The sequence below is a fragment of the Littorina saxatilis genome, linkage group LG17 (genome assembly GCF_037325665.1).
Source record: "Littorina saxatilis isolate snail1 linkage group LG17, US_GU_Lsax_2.0, whole genome shotgun sequence".
In the NCBI taxonomy this organism is placed as follows: Eukaryota; Metazoa; Mollusca; class Gastropoda; order Littorinimorpha; family Littorinidae; genus Littorina; species Littorina saxatilis.
In genome coordinates, this window is record NC_090261.1 from 41,588,108 (window position 1) to 41,608,510 (window position 20,403).

General features: G+C 43.6%; 1 protein-coding gene across 1 annotated transcript; it reads left to right on the forward strand.

Moving 5' to 3' along the window:
- Window positions 1-99: 99 nt before the first annotated feature.
- Window positions 100-10,568, forward strand: LOC138953281 (uncharacterized). The gene is made up of 6 exons (XM_070325080.1): window positions 100-163; window positions 518-709; window positions 2,902-3,510; window positions 5,393-5,476; window positions 6,376-6,471; window positions 7,627-10,568. Exons 1-6 carry the CDS (start codon window positions 100-102, stop codon window positions 7,758-7,760), a joined length of 1,179 nt encoding a protein of 392 aa, XP_070181181.1. The 3' UTR covers window positions 7,761-10,568.
- Window positions 10,569-20,403: the final 9,835 nt, after the last annotated feature.

A 20,403-nucleotide genomic window follows, 5' to 3' on the forward strand; every position in this document is an offset into this window, starting at 1 on the left:
GCAAAACCATACTTCAAACGTCATAAGAAGCATTGCCAGGGCGATGCTGCTGCAGAGGCCTGTGCTGTACCTGTATCTCTTCTACTGTCTGACGTACACATGGATAAAGAAATTCCAGAATTTACCAAGGAAATATTGTCGAAATTTCATGATGATGACATTGGTCAGTTATGCAGAACTGACGAAGTCATTGTCAACTTTGGAAAAAGAGTATGGATGAAAGAACGAAGCAAACAGGATAAAAAGTCCCAAGTTCGGAAGGGTGTGATGGCCCAAATGCGCCAACTAGCTTCCCTATATGCAGCATTCCGGAAGCAGCACAAAGTAGATGGAAATGGAGTATTTCAAAATGGAAATGCAGAGGACATGGTTGATAGGCGGCACTTTCAGGTTCTTAGTGAAGCCATCAGGGTGTACACATCTAAACAAGATGGAGGCTTAAAGCATGGGTTGAAGATGACTCTCTATTATCTCATGAAGTTGGCATGTTAAGTGATAAAGGCGACACATCTGGCAGGGGAAGGAGATGAAGCGGCTGCTGAGGTTGACAAGTTCATCGCTGTGTTGGAGTTGAACAAAGACTTCCTGTTTGGGGATGCCACCTATGCCATCAACAAAAATCGCCAAGTGAAGCTTAGAAAGCCAGAAGAGATGCCTCTGGAAGTCGATATGGAGAAGTTACGCACTCACACTGTGGATGAAGTTGAGGGTATGATAAACGACGAGTTCACCTTTACGGATGCCCACAATTTCAGGAAACTCCGAGATCTAACTGTAACCAGATTGACACTCTTCAATGCAAGGCGTGGTGGCGAGCCCTGTAGGCTGAAGATCAACGAATGGCAGGAGGCAAAGGAAGGTGTTTGGATTGACAAGCAAAAGGCCGATGCAGTGGACGATCCCCTACACAGGGAAATGCTGGATAGTTACAAAGTCACCTACCAGACTGGCAAAGGCAATAATCACCTTGTTCCAATATTGTTTCCCAAGGATACAGTGGAAGCAATGAATCGCCTGTGTGACGTTGAAGCGAGGGAAATGGCTGGCATACCAAATGACAACATGTATGTTTTTGCCTGCACGCAAAATTCATCATCTCATGTCTCGGGTTGGCTGGCTCTGGACACTGTATGCAAGGAAGCTGGCATCCAAAACAAAGCTCGAATCAATGCCACTAAAAATCGACACAGAGTTAGCACCATGTATGCTGCGTTTGACTTGCCTGAAGCAAAGAGGGCCCTGTTCTTTAAGCACATGGGCCACTCGGCACAGATAAATGAAAATATTTATCAAGCTCCTCTCGCGATCCAGGAAATCACTCACGTCGGAAGTGTTCTCCATCACATTGATGCAGGTAAGAATATGTACTAATCATCCCAAAGTTGCAAGTTACTTGAAGTATAACAGTCCATATTTTGCATTCTGTTTTTTATTTTTTTGTGAGGTTTCCAATATGCATAGAGTACGATTTCCTTTTACAAGATTAGACATTCTTGTGCACATCTGGTTGAAGGTTCAAACATCTTGAGTGGGTTCTCTGGAAAGCACTTTTTCAGACCTGTGCACATCTACGGTTTCTCTGTAATTTCTCCGATTTATATATATTATGCAGAATACGGTGCTAGGGATTTTTATTAAAATTCCGAAATTCCGATGGTTTACTCCAAAACAAATTGTTTGTACTTTTTTTCTGTTTTAAGATGATTTGACCACTTAGTTGGCCGTTGCGATGAAAAGATGTTTTCCGATTTACTAGAAGCGCGCGTGTTCTCAGCATTGAGTCTTTGTTCTTAGACTTAGTTCATCCAGCGTCTGCGTGGCAACTTGTGATTGAAGTGAAACATGGAAAAGAAAAAAAGAGTGGGAGATTCAGATAGTGAAGAGGAGACACCAGCTCTGTCACCAAAGAAGACAACAGTGTTGATGTTTCACCTTGGCTTGTTAATTCCCATTCTACTGCGTCATAGTGTTTCAGTGTGTGTGCTTTGTGAGCAGAATTATGTCTTGAACTGTCGTTACAGCTTACTACTACTGAAACATTTTAAAAACTACTGAAATTTGGTTTGTTTACTACTGATGACTGAGCGTTTTGATTGTGCACAGGTCTGCTTTTTGTATGTAGTGTGTTTACTGCATTGATTAGTAGCTAACTGCTTGCATTTGCAAGATATGGACCCATGCATGATTAATGACATTATTTCTCATTTATCTTGCATAAAACAATGTTGCATATATATGGTCCAATGTCAAAAGGCGATTCACTCTACACAACCCCTACAAAAAATGTGTGTACATGTTCCTGCAAAATGGAATTTAATAATTCTATTGTGTTAAGACGAGCACTTTGAAGATGTAGTTAAACATGCCTGCACGTATGAACATGGTCATAAAACAAACTAATGTGCAAATATTGAAAAATATTTACAGTAAAAAAAATGTGCCATTCTGAGGCCATTTTATAGTAGTAATAGTACTAGCATGTTGTAGCACTTTCTTATGAATTAGAATACAAATTTGGCTTAGTTTAGGTAAATCACCTTTTAAAATTGGGCCATGTGTAATTTGCTGGTTAGAGAATGTGTGTGCAGCAATCATCTTGTTTGAACCACAAGCATTTACATACTAAAGTATCCCATCTTGAGAAAAAAAAGTTTATTTGAAATTGTAATTTTTGTTTTTGGACTTCTGAAAAAACTGCTGCTATGATGTAACTTACTATAACCCTTTATTGTGTTTTTGTTGTTGTCATAAAGCCAAATGTACTACAGAATCTTCAAAATGATGAAGGCAGTCGGAAAATGGAAGAAGAAGATAGCAAAAGAAACCTGATGTACTCTACACAGCATAATTATCTTTTGCTGTTCAGTTTATTAATTTATAAAAGTAATTAGGTGATCTGAGTTTTGTTAAATTTTGAAGGTGGAGGAAACTACAGTCTGCCTCCAGCCAGCAGTCGGTCTTCAACCGCCACTTGGTCTCTAGCCAGCAGTCTGTCTTCAACCGCCACTCGGTCTCCAGCCAGCAGTCGGTCTTCAACCGCAACTCGGCCTCCAGCCAGCACTCTGTCTTCAACCGCAACTCGGCCTCCAGCCAGCAGTCGGTCTTCAACCGCCACTTGGTCTCCAGCCAGCAGTCGGTCTTCAACCGCCACTCGGTCTCCAGCCAGCAGTCAGTCTTCAACCGCCACACGGCCTCCAGCCAGCAGTCTGTCTTCAACCGCCACACGGCCTCCAGCCAGCAGTCTGTCTTTAACCGCCACTCGGTCTCCAGCCAGCAGCTGGTCTTCAACCGCCACACGGCCTTCAGCCAGCAGTCTGTCTTTAACCGCCACTCGGTCTCCAGCCAGCAGTCTGTCTTCAACCGCCACACGGCCTCCAGCCAGCAATCTGTCTTTAACTGCCACTCGGTCTCCAGCCAGTAATGAGCCTACAACCGTAACACGGCCTCCAGCCAGCAGTCAGTCTTCAACCGCCACTCGGTCTCCAGCCAGCAGTGCGACACGAAGGAGAGGTGTGTAAATTCTACATCATGCATTTGAAAGTTATTTTGTATGCATAAAAAGCAATTGTAGCTGTAACCTCATTCAAACTAGCAATGCCACTAGAATGTCGTGTTGGCTGCTCAGGTGGTAAGTGGTGGTAATGAGGATGACGACAATAGCAACATGTAACTTGATAATAGCAACAGTTATGACAACTCGATAGCCAACTATACTGTTCAAAAAAAGAAACGCATAGTTGCTACTTGCCAAATTTGTTTTATTTTTCGAAAAAATTAACAGAAAATCCAATATTTAGATTATTTGTTTGAAATTTGGTATGGACACAGTTGAATGCACACACAGTTCATTTGCATCTTCAAATCAATCAGTCAATCAATACGATTGGGTGCCGAGGCTGTCAAGTCAGTAGGGGGTGTGACTGCCTTGAGCAGCAACAACTGCCCGGCACCTTCTGGGCATGGACTGGATCAGATGCCGGATATCTTGCTGTGGGATGGTGTCCCACTCCTCCTGAAGTGCCTGCAATAGATCGCGGTGATTTGCCGGCACTTCTTCTCGCCTGCGCACACGTCTGTCCAATTCATCCCAGAGGTGTTCTATCGGGTTCATGTCTGGCGACATGGATGGCCAGAGAAGCACCTGGACATGGTGGTCGGTGAGGAACTGGGTGGTGAGTCGTGCTGTGTGCGGGCGAGCGTTGTCCTGCTGGAATATGGCATCCTGGTCAGCCAGAAGAGGAAGGGCGTGTGGGCGCAGAATTTCCTCCACGTATCGCTGGGCAGTTATGCGCCCTTGGACGTGCACCAGGGTGCTCCTTCCAGCGGTATTGATCGCCCCCCACACCATGACGCCTCCACCACCATGAACGGGTGCCTCATCCACACAGTTGGGCGCGTAACGTTCGTTTACTCTCCGGTAGACCCTCCTCCGACCATCATGTCGCTGGAGCAGGAAGTAGGACTCGTCGCTGAACCACACGTGTCTCCAGTGATTCCGGACGGTCCAGCGAAGGTGCTGGTTGCCCCACTGCACTCGGTTCTGGCGATGGCGGCGGGTGAGGACAGCTCCTCTGTGAGGTCTGCGAGCTCTCAAACCAGCTTCATGCAGGCGGTTCCGCACGGTCTGGTCCGATAATCGGTGTGGCCCGGGGAGAGCCTGGACAGAAGATGAGGCCGACAGGAAACGATTCCGGAGGTGGCGGAGCCGTATGAAGCGGTCGTGAGCAGCAGTTGTCGCCCTTGGTCTTCCCGCTCGTGGCAAGTCAGCAACGGAGCCAGTGGCTTGAAACCTGACCCACAGTCTACTGATGGTGCTCTGGGACACGTGGAAGTGCCTGGCGATTGCACTTTGACTTTGGCCTGCTTGTAAACGACCCAATGCAATTTGGCGGTCTTCTCTGCTCAATCGGGCCATCTTTCGTCGCTGAATTGTCGTCTGATTTCTTTGTGGCGAACAATCCGCTTTTATGGGTTTTGGAAGACATGGTGAGAGCTCAATATTCCCCGAGTTTCACGAGATTACACTGAAGCATGACGAGTGGTCATGCCAAATGAGCAATTTTGACATTGTAGCCACTGATAACGCATGCGTCACGTGCAGAGCTCACTTGTGGCAATGGACGAAAGGTCGACGACCAGATAAACATTTTCTGCAGTTTGGTGGATATCCTTGTAGCCATATAACTAAATTAACCAAATATTACAAGCTATGCGTTTCTTTTTTTGAACAGTATATGTTAGAACTTTATTTTATTGATTCCAGGGAGAATTCGAAAGAAGACAAATGAAAACAAATTTTGTATAATTGTCACATCTTACCTACTTCAAAAATGTTTTACTTTACAAATACGTTGAGTGTAATTTTTTAAGCGATTGTTATTGCTTTTTACAGGTAACAGAAAAAGGCGTACACCTTTTCTTGAGACTGAGAGTGACAGTGATGAGCCTCAGGCAACTTCGTGTCCTCCTGAGAAGGGTAGGTACATTAAAGGGGGATATTGAAGTACCTGGAATCTACATTAGAAAAGTCAAGTTTGTTTTGGTCCTGTCTGTTGTTGATCATCCCTGACTGACTGATGCAGTTCTGCATATGATATATATGGGTGTTTGATTGTCGCCGACAGGCGAGGGCAATAACACATGCACCCCCCGCGGGTTAGGGGAAGTCCCATATTGGTTGGGACGAGAAAGAATTTACCCGATGTTCCCCAGCATGTCGTAAGAGGCGACTAACGGATTCTGTTTCTCCTTTTACCCATGTTTCTTGTATAGAATATAGTCAATGTTTGTAAAGATTTTAGTCAAGCAGTATGTAAGAAATGTTAAGTCCTTTGTACTGGAAACTTGCATTCTCCCAGTAAGGTAATATATTGTACTACGTTGCAAGCCCCTGGAGCAAATTTTTGATTAGTGCTTTTGCGAACAAAAAACAATTGACAAGTGGCTCTATCCCATCTTCCCCCTCCCTCCGTCGCGATATAACCTTCGTGGTTGAAAACGACGTTAAACACCAAATAAAGAAAGAAAGAACTTCTGAGAAGATAACTAATAATCTATAGAAGACGAGACGGAGGGTTGAAGGCCCAAGAAGATAAAACACACCCGATTAAAATGTTCTCTTCAGGAGTTAAAAGCTAACTCAGTAACTGAAACACAATTAGCCAAACATCACAAGCACAAACTACAACACTGAGCACAAATCATCGATATTTGTCTAATCTATAGTTAATAGTGTGACTACCTTCAACAAATTACTAACAAGTTTTGAGGGAGCATCTGCTCTTGTTGAATTTGTGTTGACCAACATACACAAGATGATTTCCAACACTTTTTGGCAACGGTACTGTGATACACTTTAAATTTGTTGTATTGCAGCCCGGAACTACACAAGATGGTGCCCAGCCGATGAAGCGTTGGTTGTTGAGCATTTCAGCGATATCATTAAAGGAAATTCTTCTAGGTCCATCCCAGGTCAGTATCTTTAGCATTGTGTAAAGCAATGTGTTGAATTGTTCTTTCAAATATTTGTTAAATACCTGAGACAGTAATCTGTTCCTATTCATTGGTTGAGAACATATGTAAACGATCTTTACATTGATATCAACATCTTTGTGCTTCGGTTATTATGAAAGGAGTTATAATTTTTTTGCCGATAAATTCCCTTGTACTGTCATGCCAGTAGTCAATATACGTTATCTGCATCTTTGGCATGGAATATGATATTATGTCCAAGTCGATATATTCAATGTTTCCACAAGCCGAAGGCTTTTATGTCCTAAAAGATCATTACATTTCAGCGAGAAGTAATTAAAAAAAACAAATATCAAATTTAGACTACAAACGGAAGACATCGTGGCGCCGTGCGGACCCATGTTTCTCAAAGAAGGATCCATACAATAACAATGTGGGTCCACACGGCCCCATGACATCTACAGAAGGGTATGCCCATTTTTTCTTCTTCGAGAAGCATGGGTCCGCACGGCCCCACGACGTCTACAGAAGGGTATGCATGTTTTTCTTTCTTTGAGAAGCATGGGTCCGCACGGCCCCACGGCATCTTCCGTTTGTAGTCTAAAATTGTTAATTTGACCTTTGTTTTTTTAATTACTTCTCGCGGAAATGTAACCACGCGTCTACGGAAGGGGATGCATAATTTGGCTTCTTTGGTAAGCATGGGTCTTCGGAAGGGTATGAATATTTTTCCTTCTTTGAGAAGCATGGGTCTGCACAACCCCACGATGTCTTCCGTGTGTAGTCGATAACCCGGCCTGGCGAATGTTAAGTCGTTGGACGTATTGTCCTTTTCCATTGTTATCAATCAATCGAAAGGTACAATATGTTCAGCGACTTTATGTCCCTTTTGTGGTGTCGGGTCACATGTCTAAAAATGGTTAATTTTGAATTCATAAAAAAGATGTGTGTTAATTTAGCATGGTTCAAAAGCATTGGATTTTAAACGGTTTAAAAAGAAGTGAAGTCTAACAATTGACCAGTCCTAAAACACCTGGTTACAGGTAGGTTGTGACTATGATTCTGTGCAGTTTTTGAGGCACAAAGCAATTTATTATAGAATGGAACATGCTTGACATTCAAGTTGACACCAGTTTCTTTTTTCTCTTAATACAGGAAGAGATGACGTCGAACCATTTCTAAAGGCCCACAAGTTGCTGTTCTCATGGGAGTCGGTCCGCAATAAAGTTATGAATGAGAGGGTGAAAAGGCAACGTTTGCTTCAAAAACGTGCAGACAGTTTTATGTGATGCTTTGGCAGTCCTAGTCAGGGTAAGGGAGTAGGTACTGGCAGTCAACACTGTGTACTGCCAACAAAGTGGAAAAGTTGTGAATTTGGTCTCATTTCACACAGAGCTCATATCTAAACCATGTCAAAATGAAGTTTTGTGTATCTACTGCGTGTTTTGTTTTTTAATTAAATTACATACACTATACCCAACTCACATATAGCAATTAACTCTAGTTCAGTGCTGGTTACGCTGTACGCGTCCCCTTGGTAACAAGGGAGACCACTCTAAAAAAGAGAGTGACCAATCCCATAAGGCCAGACCAACTACCGGTCAGACTTCCGTATGCGTGCGCATACGCCGCCATTTGTATCATTCCACTCTCAGCGATCCAAGGGTCTGGTCGCGTTTTACGTACGCTCCTGCTGTTATCAGCTTTTCACCTTGGTCTTAGGACTTCGGATTCACCCCTTGGTTCCGCCTGAAGCTTTACACCTGTTCCTATGCTGTGTGGGGTGAGATCTTTCTGATTTATCGCAACTTTAGCGACGTTTTGTCGCTGCTTTCGAACTTATACATTTTTTGACTGAACATTTTTGTGAGTTCGTTGTTGTAATGGCGGAAGCTGCACTCTAAGACAGTGCATTGAAGAAGCTCAGTTCGGGACAGGTCCCGGCTGATGCGACTCCTGCTAGGAAATCTTCGCGAAGGTCTAAGAACGCTGGTCTTGACGCGTCTTTGACTTCCGATTCGTCTTCCGCTAAGTCACCCGTTTTGGCTGACAAGATTGTTAGCCCTCTCTGTCTAATGTTGCCTTTGATAAAGATTGTGTTTCTGGCTAGGCCTCCGGTGTTTCGGATGCCAACGCTTGCCCAGGTTTAGCTGTCGCATACGTAGCTTCTCTGTTATTGACGCTTAGTGCGCAAGTTTCGACGTTAGCGTCGGAGTTGTCCTCTACTAGGGAGGAACTTCGTTCCCTCCCTTCCGGTGTTTTGGATGTTTGTTCTCTTGGCAGGATCCGGTCGTCTCCTTTGACTTCCACTTCTACTTCCGCCCGTCCTTCTGCTACTGTGACTCAGGCAGAGGTTCATGCCTCGCACGATGGCGGCTCACGCTGGGTGTCTTTGCTGAATGTGCCCTCACATGACAAAGGTATGTTGACACCGCGAGTAGCTGGGTTCTCTGGCGAAAGCGGTGTGCGTGGTCAGGAGCGAGTAGCGGGCCAACGAAAGTTGCACCGCGAAAGCTCAGATACTGCGGCTGGCACCTCCTGCCTTGGCAGGGGGGTCGGTTGCGGGTCTGGGCCCTGATCAGCGAAAGGATAAGGCTCTCGATCCGCTCCTCATAGAGAGTGCCGGCGAGTTGCTGCGTCCTCTTCCGCCCGGGGGGCAGGAAGTTGTCGGTTATGATCCTTGGGCGGAACACGGTGTGTCCGAGGGTCAGTTTCCGGACTGCTTTCAAGAGCAGGACGGAGATACTGACAAGGGTGCTCCTTCCGTTCCGGGGGACACCCAACCGAACTTGCCCGTCAAGCTCCCTGCCATGGTGGCACGGGCGGCTGAAGCGGCGCATAAATTCTTCCCGGAAGGGGTGGTGGAAAGTAAGATGAATCTTGCCCCACCCCTTTCGGCACTTGATGATTTCCGGTGTGCGAGGGAGCAGAAGCCTCACTTCCGCTTTCAGGAATCGTCAACTGTTGCTGTGGAGATGGCATCCACCCTTAGGGGTAAACGGCACGCTCCGGTTCCTCTGTTGGCTCAGCATGGTGAGGTTCCGGAGGAAGTGTTGCCTTGGTTGTGAAAGAGGGGGATCGTCCTGCTTCCTCTTTGCATAACTTCAGGTTGAATCCGTTTCCGGTCAACTTGATCGAATCTTTTGCTCTGCCATCTTGTGCGCTTCCGGTCTTACCGGAAATGGCTGGTTTAGAGAGGATGCCTACAGGAAGGACAAGCCTGTCCCTTGCACTGAAGGTTCTCTTTTGGCGGGGATATAGCTCAGTTGGTAGCGCGCTGGATTTGTATTCAGTTGGCCGCTGTCAGCGCGAGTTCGATCCCAGGTTCGGCGGAAATTTATTTCACAGAGTCAACTTTGTGTGCAGACTCTCTTCGGTGTCCGAACCACCCCCCGTGTATACTACATTGGGTGTGCACGTTAAAGATCCCACGATTGACAAAAGGGTCTTTCCTGGCAAAATTGCTTAGGCACAGTTAATAATTGTCTACCATACCCGTGTGACTTGGAATAAGGCCGTGAAAGGTAAATATGCGCCGACATGGCTGCAATCTACTGGCCGTATAAAATTTCATCTCACACGGCATCACTGCAGAGCGCCTAGAACTGTACCCACGGAATATGCGCGATATAAGCGTCATTGATTGATTGATTGATTGATTGATTGGCCATAGAGGAGACTGGAAGGTCTCTTCTCGAGTTGTCCTCTGTCTCTGAATCGTTACAGAGGTCGCTTTCTCGATCCATTGCGTCCTCGCTCGATCCTTTCGAGTTTTGATTTGACGCTTCTCCTGCTGTGGCTACTACTCTCCTGTCTTCTTTGGCTAAAGTGACGAGAGAGCAGATGGCTCTGTCGGCAAGGCTTTACACCCATGCGGTGCTGTCTAGGAGGTCAGCCTTTTTAGCGGGTTCAAAGATCTCGGACAAGGCGACCATAGAGAGTTTGAAGGTCTCGCCTTTTTCGGAAGGGGCTCTGCTGGGACAATCTTCTCTTGATGCTCTCAGGAAAGAGACCCAGGATGCGAGAGACATTGCGATTGCGATCTTCACGCAACACGGTTTCCTTAAGCCTCATAGCAAGTCGAGCACGCAGACTAAGGCTGCCAGCAAGCCTCAGGCTTCCTCTTCTGGGGGCGGCAAAGCGCAGGAACGGTCCTTTGCCTCTAGGGGTAGGGGCCGCGGAGTGCCATGTCAGAAGAGGGGGCAGTCTTTTGGTTCCGTTTCAAGTTAGCAAGGGCAGTGGCGCTCGCAGCTGAAATGGGTCGAGGTTCAACAGATTCGTCCGGTGTGTTTCTATGCAACCGGTTGGTTCTGATGTTTACTAATCCACGGCCGGTTTCGCTTCCGCTGTTGCGGCTGTGTATTCCGGTTACAAAATGGGATAGCCTTCTACCGTTAACACTGTGGTGTTGGTGGTCGGCATTTTTCGGCTTTTGGCTTCCGGTTCCGTTACTGCGGGTCCTTTGCCGTTATACAGGCTGTATCCACTTCCTCTTCCAGTCTTCTAGCTGGCATGAGACAGGTGGATGGAGGATCTGGTCATGGAGTGCCGGCGTTTGAAATTTTTTCACAACTTTTCCGATTTTTGGCAAGTTTTGCCTTATTGGGATTGGTGACTGGTTCTCATCATTTCGATGATCGTTATGATGCTATTGAACAGGGGGAGGATATGGGAGGCTCTTACTTCACTTGTGTCGCTGTTCGCGGCAGTTTGTAGTTGATTTGAGCTTTCTGAGGAGAATCTTGGAGTGTCAAGCTCTTAGATCCTCTGTCGGGGTCCTCTTGTACTTGTGGAAGTTTTCACAAGCGAGTCTTCTTTGTTACCACTTCCTTGGTGGACAGCGCTCGACTTTATACCTGCGGCGAGGGTGCTTTAGCTTGTGTCGTACGCTCAAGTAGCGTGTCACTCACGGAGCGCTTTCTGTAGGCTTCGGTTAACTCCAAGCTTAAGAACTTAGGTTCTCTTTTTGCGTTCTTCGGAACCGCCCTCGGGTTTGGCAAACATCCATCTGGATTTTGATAGCAAGGAGAAACTGTCGGTAAGATCAAGATCTCCTAGCTCGGGTAGATTGTCGCATCTTTCTTTATGGGTAACACGTCACTTTAGCGCCAGCACCACAGCGCCATACCTTTCAGCGCCACCATTTCAGCGCGGCGTCTTTTCAGCACCGTATTTTTTAGCGCCGTACATTTCAGCACGGGGGCATGTCAGCGCCGTTCACTTTAGCGCCGGGAGACTTCGTGTACACTACATTGGGGGTGCACGTTAAAGATCCCACGATTGACAAAAGGGTCTTTCCTGGCAAAATTGTATAGGCATAGATAAAAATGTCCACCAAATACCCGTGTGACTTGGAATAATAGGCCGTGAAAAGTAGGATATGCGCCGAAATGGCTGCGATCTGCTGGCCGATGTGAATGCGTGATGTATTGTGTAAAAAAATTCCATCTCACACGGCATAAATAAATCCCTGCGCCTTGAATATGTGCCCGATATAACTGAATTGCATAAAAAAATAATATTAAAAAAAAAATCCCTGCGCTTAGAACTGTACCCACGGAATACGCGCGATATAAGCCTCATATTGATTGATTGATTGATTGACTTCAGCGCCGTACATCTCAGCGCCGTGGTGGGGGAAAAGGAGGGAATGTCGGGGAAGGGGGTAAAACTATTAGCGTCAGAGAGAGAGAGAGAGAGAGAGAGAGAGAGAGAGAGAGAGAGAGAGAGAGAGAGAGAGAGAGAGAGAGAGAGAGAGAGAGAGAGAGAGAGAGATCACTTCGTGAGTTACAGATCAGGTCTGAATGAGTGGTTTGAGTTATATTCAGATGCACGTGGGCAACCAATCTTCGACTATTTTGAGGACACGTATATTGGCAGACCTCGCCGTCGTGGTCCTCGTCATCCGCCGACGTTCTCCATTGACATGTGGAACGTGCACGACCGCGTCCTCACTGATGCTGCCAAGTCCAACAGCAGCTGTGAAGGGTGGCATCACGCCTTTCAGAACGTGGTCGGGGCGTGCTACCCCAATCTTTGGAGGCTGATAGAGGCCCTCAAGAAAGAACAGGCACTAGTCCAGGCGGACGTCACACGTCTACTGGGAGGCCAGGCTCCAGCGCCCAAAAGGCGCAAGTACAAAGACTTACAGAAACGGATAAAGACGATCGTTAGACAATACAATGACGGAGGTCGGGGGCTGCTTGAAACAATGGAAGGACTCGCCTTTGCTTTCATGTTCTAGTGTTGACGTCTTCAGAGACAAGCTATTCAGTACGTCAGGAGACGCGGTGTGATCTTGAACTGGCACCTCCAGCTATTCATTATGGGCACATTGCAATCGAATTCATTTAATGACATTTTACTGATTTTAGTGATTTAAATGGACATTTTAATTCATACGCTTTATTGAGAAATAAAGGTAAAGAATAGATTTTTGTGGGATAAACTCAATCAAGCCTATTAGTCACTCAGTTTTGCAGTTTCGCAGACACTTTTACACACACACACACAAACACACACACACACACACACACACATACACACACACACACTCTCTCTCTCTCTCTCTCTCTCTCTCTCTCTCTCTCTCTCTCTCTCTCTCTCTCTCTCTCTCTCTTTCTCTTTCTCTGTCTTCCTCTGGCGCTATAATGTACAGCGCTACAATGTACGGCGCGAACATTCGTCACGCTGAAAGGTACGGTGCTGAAAAGTCCCAACGCTGAAGTGTACGGCGCTGAAGTATCCTCGCGCTGAAGTGTATGGCGCTGAATTTCTGGTGCTGAAGTGCTGGCGCTGAAGTGACATGGAACCTTCTTTATGATGGGCTCTTTTGGACTTGCTTTTATTCTCTCGCCTGGGCGGTTACGTTCTTAATGGCTATCTTTGTGGTCCTACAGGACGCAGATACAAAGGATGTTACTTTGCCGTTTTTACCTAGGAGTAAGCCTCTGCCTTTAAAGTTTTGTTCTTTTGGCGAGACTTTAATCTCTTTCTCGCCTGAAAGTTATCTCTTTGAGTCCGCTTCTATGCACGCGGGGTTTTCTCTACTAAGAAAAGCTCACGGTAAAAGGGAAAGCGTTAGTCAGGCCTTGGTTTTTTTTTGTTTCTAAACAAAAAGCTTCAGCCTGGCTGTTGTTTATTTTAGCTTTGGCTCGATACCCTCGCTTTCACAGGGCTCTTTCTTAGATCTGTTCGGCGACCTTTTGGTCTCACAGACGGGTCTTTGCAATCTTGGTTTCCAGACCTCTTAAGGCTGGCAAGAAGGCATCTTTGCTTTCTCACATTCGAATTACACGGATGTCTAATGTAGGGGTATCCTTGAGATACTCAGGGGCTTCCGCTTCAACTCTGGATTTGGTTCAGAGTCTTTATAGGGTTTTTGTGCTTTGTTCACTTGTCACTTAGACTGGAGTGGTTCAAAGTTTTTATTTCTTACGGAAAGAACTCCTCTTCTTTCCGTTTATTGCAGGTGGCTATCCACCTTTCTTTGTGGGTGTCCGTTTTGTCTTTCATGTCTTATTTTAAGACTTTATGAGTTTTCTGTCACTTTGGTACGGCTTGGTGCAGCTTTGCTTAACCCTTTTTCAAGGCTAGCCTGGCGGTTCAACAGGGGAAACGGCCAAGCTTACTCTAGTAGCTGCTGCGAGAAGTGGGAGTAAGCGTGCTTTCCGGTTATTTTGATTAAAGACACCTTTTCTAAGAAAGACCGATCTATGACTTGTGGGTATCTTTGAAGTTTTCCGGCAGTTAAGCGGAAAATGGGAAATCCAGCTTCCAATTGCGTTTTCAATTCATGAAGCAAGAGTTTGGCTCCTTTAGAGTCAGGTTTAGCCAATTAAACTTTTCGGGTTTCGAAAATTTTTCTGACTCGCACGGATCTTGTTAGCTCTTTGAACCTAAAGGTCGCTTGCCTTATCTTTCTTCTCTGTCGTGATTTAACCTCGGCATTTAAGCGATAAATGGGGACAACCAGCTTCCATTGGCATTTTCATTTCTTGAAGCAAGAGTTTGGCTTCTTTAGAGTCACGTTTAGCCAGTTTAACTTTTCGAGTTTCGAAGATTTTTCTGTCTTTCACGGATCTTGTTAGATCATTGAATCAAAGGGCATTTGCCTTATCTTTCTTCTCCGTCGTGGTTTAACCGTGAACGGTTGAAAGCGAGGTTAAACACTGAATTAAGGAGGGAAGAAGGTCTATCTTCTGTGGTAGAGGTATGACGTTTTGTAGTCAACCTTACCTATTTGGTCTGCTACACCGGTTTCTTGCTCCTGGGGAGCTCGATGTGGTTATTCGTCCCGTGAGGACTCTCACAAGGTACATGTCACGGACTCGGCATTTGGTCAGAGAGTCAGAAGCTTTTATGATATCACTTAACGCAGCAGGTGTAAGGATATTGCGAAAGGGACTTTAACCAAGTGAGTCTCCATGTTGACCGGACAGGGGTTTACCTGTTGGCATACACAGTCTGGAGACGTTAGGGCAGGTTTGCCTTTCACTATAGCTAGTACGTATGAGGCAAGGGCATGGGCCTCCTCTTTGGCAGTCCTCTGGTCGGGCCTTGTTTTGGGCTGAAGTACTGGAGTCGGCTTACTGGGAGGCTCAATCAGGGGAGTCTAGGGCAGTCTTGCCTCTCTCCTCTGCCAGAACTCATGAGGCAAGAGCCTGGGCTGCCTCTTTGGCCGTTCTCAAGTCTGGTCGTCTGGCTGGAGTGCTAGAGTCAGCATACTGGCGATCAGAGGATGTTTTCATAAACTTTTACCTCAGGGTCATCGCTTCACTGAGGCAGGATGGCAGCTCTGCGCTACCAGCGATGGTAGCCGCAGGGCAAGTCCTTTATGGTTGAATTTTGGTAAGTACCCACCACCTATAGTAGCAATCTGCTATATGTGAGTTGGGTATAGTGTATGTAATTTAATCCAAAATGTTATAAATAAATTTTAATTTAATTAATATACTTACCCAACTCACATCGTTTAATCCCTCCCGCCTCCCCGCTGTGGTGGTATTTGGGACTAAAAAAGGAGTGAGTTGGGCTTCGATGGAATGATACAAATGGCGGCGTATGCGCACGCATACGGAAGTCTGACCGGTAGTTGGTCTGGCCTTATGGGATTGGTCACTCTCTTTTTTAGAGTGGTCTCCCTTGTTACCAAGGGGACGCGTACAGCGTAACCAGCACTGAACTAGAGTTAATTGCTATATGTGAGTTGGGTAAGTATATTAATTAAATTAAAATTTATTTATAAAATTTTGGATTTAATGTCAATACAATTTTAAATAGTCTTGAATATGTATGAGGTGCAACCATGAATATACCCTTGCCCTTTGCGCGAGCATTTGAGAAAATGGCGGCTAACTATTTCAGTGAAGCATTATTTAGGTCAATATTGAATGGTACACATGCATTGCAAAGCTAAATTTGGTATCAAATTGTCGGTCTTGGTTTTGTATTAATCGTAATCGTGATGATCGCTTACATTTTTATGATAAATTTGTTGTAGCACCAGTTTTCACATTTTTCGCCAAGATTTTGTGCTCAAAAGCACCCGGTTTTATATATCACTGGAAAGAGAAATTCCGCTCTTTCCAGTGAGCTATGTGGTTCATGTATGCAAGTTCTGTACCACGTGATTTTCACGAGGAAACGCGAGTGTATCCTACATGGTGGTAGAACTGGCGAGTGGCACGCGGTCTACGCTCACAGAGTTTAGTGCCAAATTACATAAATAAAGTAACCAGTGACAACATCTATCGCTTGTTTTGTCTTAGGAAGGCTGAACAACCAAAAATGTCATTTCTTTTTGTAAACCGATGACATTTGAATGTTCGATTAACGGCTAGTCGAGGTCTTTGTTGATTGGTAGCAGACGAAACGATCGGCCTCAGAACAATGAGAGATAGGGTGGCCTAATGTCATTATTCCTCAATTTGTGCAATGTTGGGATGATGCTTGATTACTTTAGGCTTACACCTATTTAATTCTAACTGTGGAAATGCCATAATCATAGTAAGATATGGATTTTAAAAATGATGATGCGGCGGCGATCTTGTTTACTTTCGTTTGATTCGAGAAAGTGAAAGTAGTCTGTGTCGAACTGTTGTAGTTTCATATTACATTTTAGGTATTTACATTATATTAAATCAAAATAAAATGGTACAATATTGGGAGGATGAGAATGCTCAAAAAAAGAATAAGCAAGTAGATGGTGGGAGAAACTCAGACAGGGTAGTTTAACAATAACATTGGCCCGATTGGGATTTTTTTTCAACCTCACAGTACATGATCAACAGAGAGCACTACTATAAGAGTTAAATGGAAAATAAAACACTGCATTCAAAGTAAATATTGGTTAATGATTGACTTATGTTTTCCATATTTGTGTCCAAATTTAAGCACATCTGACCAAATAGTTTCCCAGTTATATTATTTTATTTTCAGTACTTGTTGGAATCGTTAAGTGATTTTGTGTAAAAAACCCAAAACTTTTTAATTCACAATGTGCTTGAGCTTTGAACCTTATAGGTGAAACAGCCTTTTAAACATTGTTTATTGTTAATTCTTGTATGTGTCCAAATATCAGCAAAATTGTTCAAAGCGTTTTAAAGTTGCTTATTGTTAATTCTTGTATGTGTTCAAATATCAGCAAAATTGTTCAAAGCGTTTTAGAGTTGCTTATTGTTAATTCTTGTATGTGTCCAAATTTCAGCAAAATTGTTCAAAGCGTTTTAGAGTTACATTCAATTTTGTGTTGTACACGCCTGTTCTTGTCCCACGCTCGCCATTTCAAGCATTTACTGAACTTTGGTGGTTACTGACAGCTGGAAATTCAATACTTATTGTCTGGGAAAAAATAGGCATTGAGGGTATGTATAAGAGAGTGGGATTAATCTGACAGAGTGCAATGCATTTTCATGATTGTGTGCATGTTTCTGTAACTCGCTCTTTATAATTATATTGAATATTTAGTCATGATTGGAATCCTTTTTAAAATGACAATAAAGTTTGTTTTAAATTAATACAGAAGGGTTTGAGAGAGAGAGAGAGAGAGAGAGAGAGAGAGAGAGAGAGAGAGAGAGAGAGAGAGAGAGAGAGAGAGAGAGAGAGAGAGAGAGAGAGAGAGAGAGGATTGCTTAGTATACACAGATTGCTCTTCCATACACATTAGAACTGAAAACATTGAAGATGCATCTTTTTCTTTCTGCTGGGTTGTATTTAGTACCTGAGCAAATCAAAAATGAGAGAAAAAAGGCATTGGGCAGGACAGGTATCATTGTATCATTCCACTTTGAATCCAAAATAAAATATGTTAAAGGTGAAACAATCAAAAAGGAAAAATTCATGTGGTATTTATCATCAGACTAAGAATACTTGTTTAATCTCTCACAGAAGATTATAATGTGGTGTCCCTGTAAACATGCATAAAAAGCATGACGCTAAATAAGTATTATCCAAACAACCTTACTAGGTTTACCCATAAATATAACTTCTCACATCTGTAGCATACATATATATCAGAACAATCCATTAAAAACAAATTAATAATAAAAAAAAACCATCAGAACACTAGCGAACACACAACCCACCAATGCACTATATTTGTACACACTCGCTCCCCCTCCCCCCCCCCCCCCCCCTAAAAAATATAATCTATAGCCTACCAATATTCAGCTCCTGGAAACACATTAGGTAATTATCATATATATATAATGCCACATCAAACATGCACTGTCACAAAACATATCTTATCGCATTCAATAATGCACAACCACCAAGAAATAAAAGTGCACAGACATCGCATTCAATAATGCACAACCACCAAGAAATAAAAGTGCACAGACTACGCCAAGGCCAATAGAGTCCAGTAAGATTTAAAATGAATTAACAATGAACAGTTTTATACAGGTGTAGTCATTTAGCATTATTTTTCATGCATTAAAGGAATATATGCTGAAATGCTTATAAACCTGTATAATGGAGACACGTCTCCAAAAGGTATCGGTAAAATTATAGTGTCTTCTTAAGGTGCTATTTAGGGAAAAAAAAACGTTGAGGAGACACGAATATGAATGCATTTTGGCTATATCTGAAACACCATTCCTAAATTCATATGTTGGGATTTATATTAGCTGAAGATCTATTAAGAAGCATTTGTCAATACTGTAATTAGAATTTTGATTATTACTTTCGGCCATAGGCACATTTATGTGAAATGTCTCCCAGATGTACCTATTGTGGCGGTGTCTCCCAAAGGTGCCATTAAGTGTTATATATATATATATATATATATATATATATATATATATATATATATATGCGTATCCATTTCTGGATCTGCAGGCTGGTACAGAGTTACCTCCCTTTAGGCTTTTTCAAATTTCCCTTGTTTTAACCTAATTTCTTGGTTAAAACTTGTCTAAATTTCTAAATTCTTTCTTAATAAATATCAATTCTACACTTTGGCCTTAAATCAAAGTGTTTCCCTTCACAGATATCCTCTTGGGGTTGTCAGATGAGAGTAGTCTCCCATGCCAACAGAAGCTACCATTCAGAGAATGGTTTGCTTCTTAGTTGGATACCATGGGTTGACAGCTCTCGCCATCAGTACCACCTGACCACTGATGAGACAAAATAGTGTCGAAACACGTGTCTGGTCTAGGTACAAATACAATGGTCCTTCTCAGGACTAGATTACCTTGCGATACGTCCCCCACAAAGGGACTTTGCTCTGTAAATCTCGGTCCCCCTTGAGGAGGGTCTGATGCTCCCAATAGGCTGTCTGTGAAGGGATACTTAATTCTCTCTCTATCTCTGCTAAGAGATTTTAACAAATCTCGGAAGAAAGTCTCTGCTGACTTTCAATTGTTTCTGTCACAATTTCTGATGTTTTATATATCTCTGAATGGTAGCTTCTGTTGGCATGGGAGACTACCCTCATCTGACAACCCCAAGAGGATATCTGTGAAGGGAAACACTTTGATTTAAGGCCAAAGTGTAGAATTGATATTTATTAAGAAAGAATTTAGAAATTTAGACAAGTTTTAACCAAGAAATTAGGTTAAAACAAGGGAAATTTGAAAAAGCCTAAAGGGAGGTAACTGTACCAGCCTGCAGATCCAGAAATGGATACGCGAACAAGTTAGATCTAATTTTGAAAAGGTTAAACAGGAAAAGCGGTCAACTTTTCACTGCTGTTCAACACAGGACTTGGTAAAGAAGAAGTATATATGTATATATAGATATATGTGTGTGTCACAGTGTGTGCGTGCGTGCGTGTGTAGTTGTGCGTCTGTTTATTCATTCGTTTGTTTGCGTGCACGGACGCACATGTGTGGGGGGAGGGGGGTGTGTGTGTGTGTGTGTATGCACCCCATCCCCCCTACCACACACTATTATGAGCTGAGTATTTGTGCCGCGATATTTTATTTATGTTCTTACGTTTTATGTTGTTTATTATGATTCACCACACCCGAGTTTCTCGTATTTGAGATAATACAGTGTTCTATGTCTATGTCTATGTCTAACACACATGCACACACGCGCGTGGGCTAAACAAATCCAATCTTGACTTTCAACTTTATATAAACATACATCCTGTTCACAATTAACGAGGACAAACATAATTTACAAATACCCAAGTACAAGAATTTATCTTTTGTAAAAATTCGGACACACATTTTCCCACTTAATATGAAAGTCACTGAACTTATCTTCTTTTTACTGCACCTTATATCTTGATTCCCCAAACACTGATTGATTTCTGCCTTTTCAAATTTACCAGTAACCCAAACGTTCGCTCGAACCAACCTATTTTGTCCAAAACAGTTTTACCGATACACAATCATTAAAAAAAGAAGAGGTTTAACATAACCGACTTCGCTACCACATAAACAAAAAATGTTTTATTCTCCCCAACATTCTGGTCAACAAAAT

What these genes read in the sequence shown, in the direction of transcription:
- LOC138953281 (XM_070325080.1), top strand. Translation starts at nt 100, where the DNA reads ATGGATAAAGAAATTCCAGAATTTACCAAGGAAATATTGTCGAAATTT. An exon ending in CACTGTGGATGAAGTTGAGG is followed by an intron (nt 710 to 2,901) that starts GTATGATAAACG and finishes AGGTGATCTGAG; the next exon opens with TTTTGTTAAATTTTGAAGGT. An exon ending in TTCTTCTAGGTCCATCCCAG is followed by an intron (nt 6,472 to 7,626) that starts GTCAGTATCTTT and finishes CTCTTAATACAG; the next exon opens with GAAGAGATGACGTCGAACCA.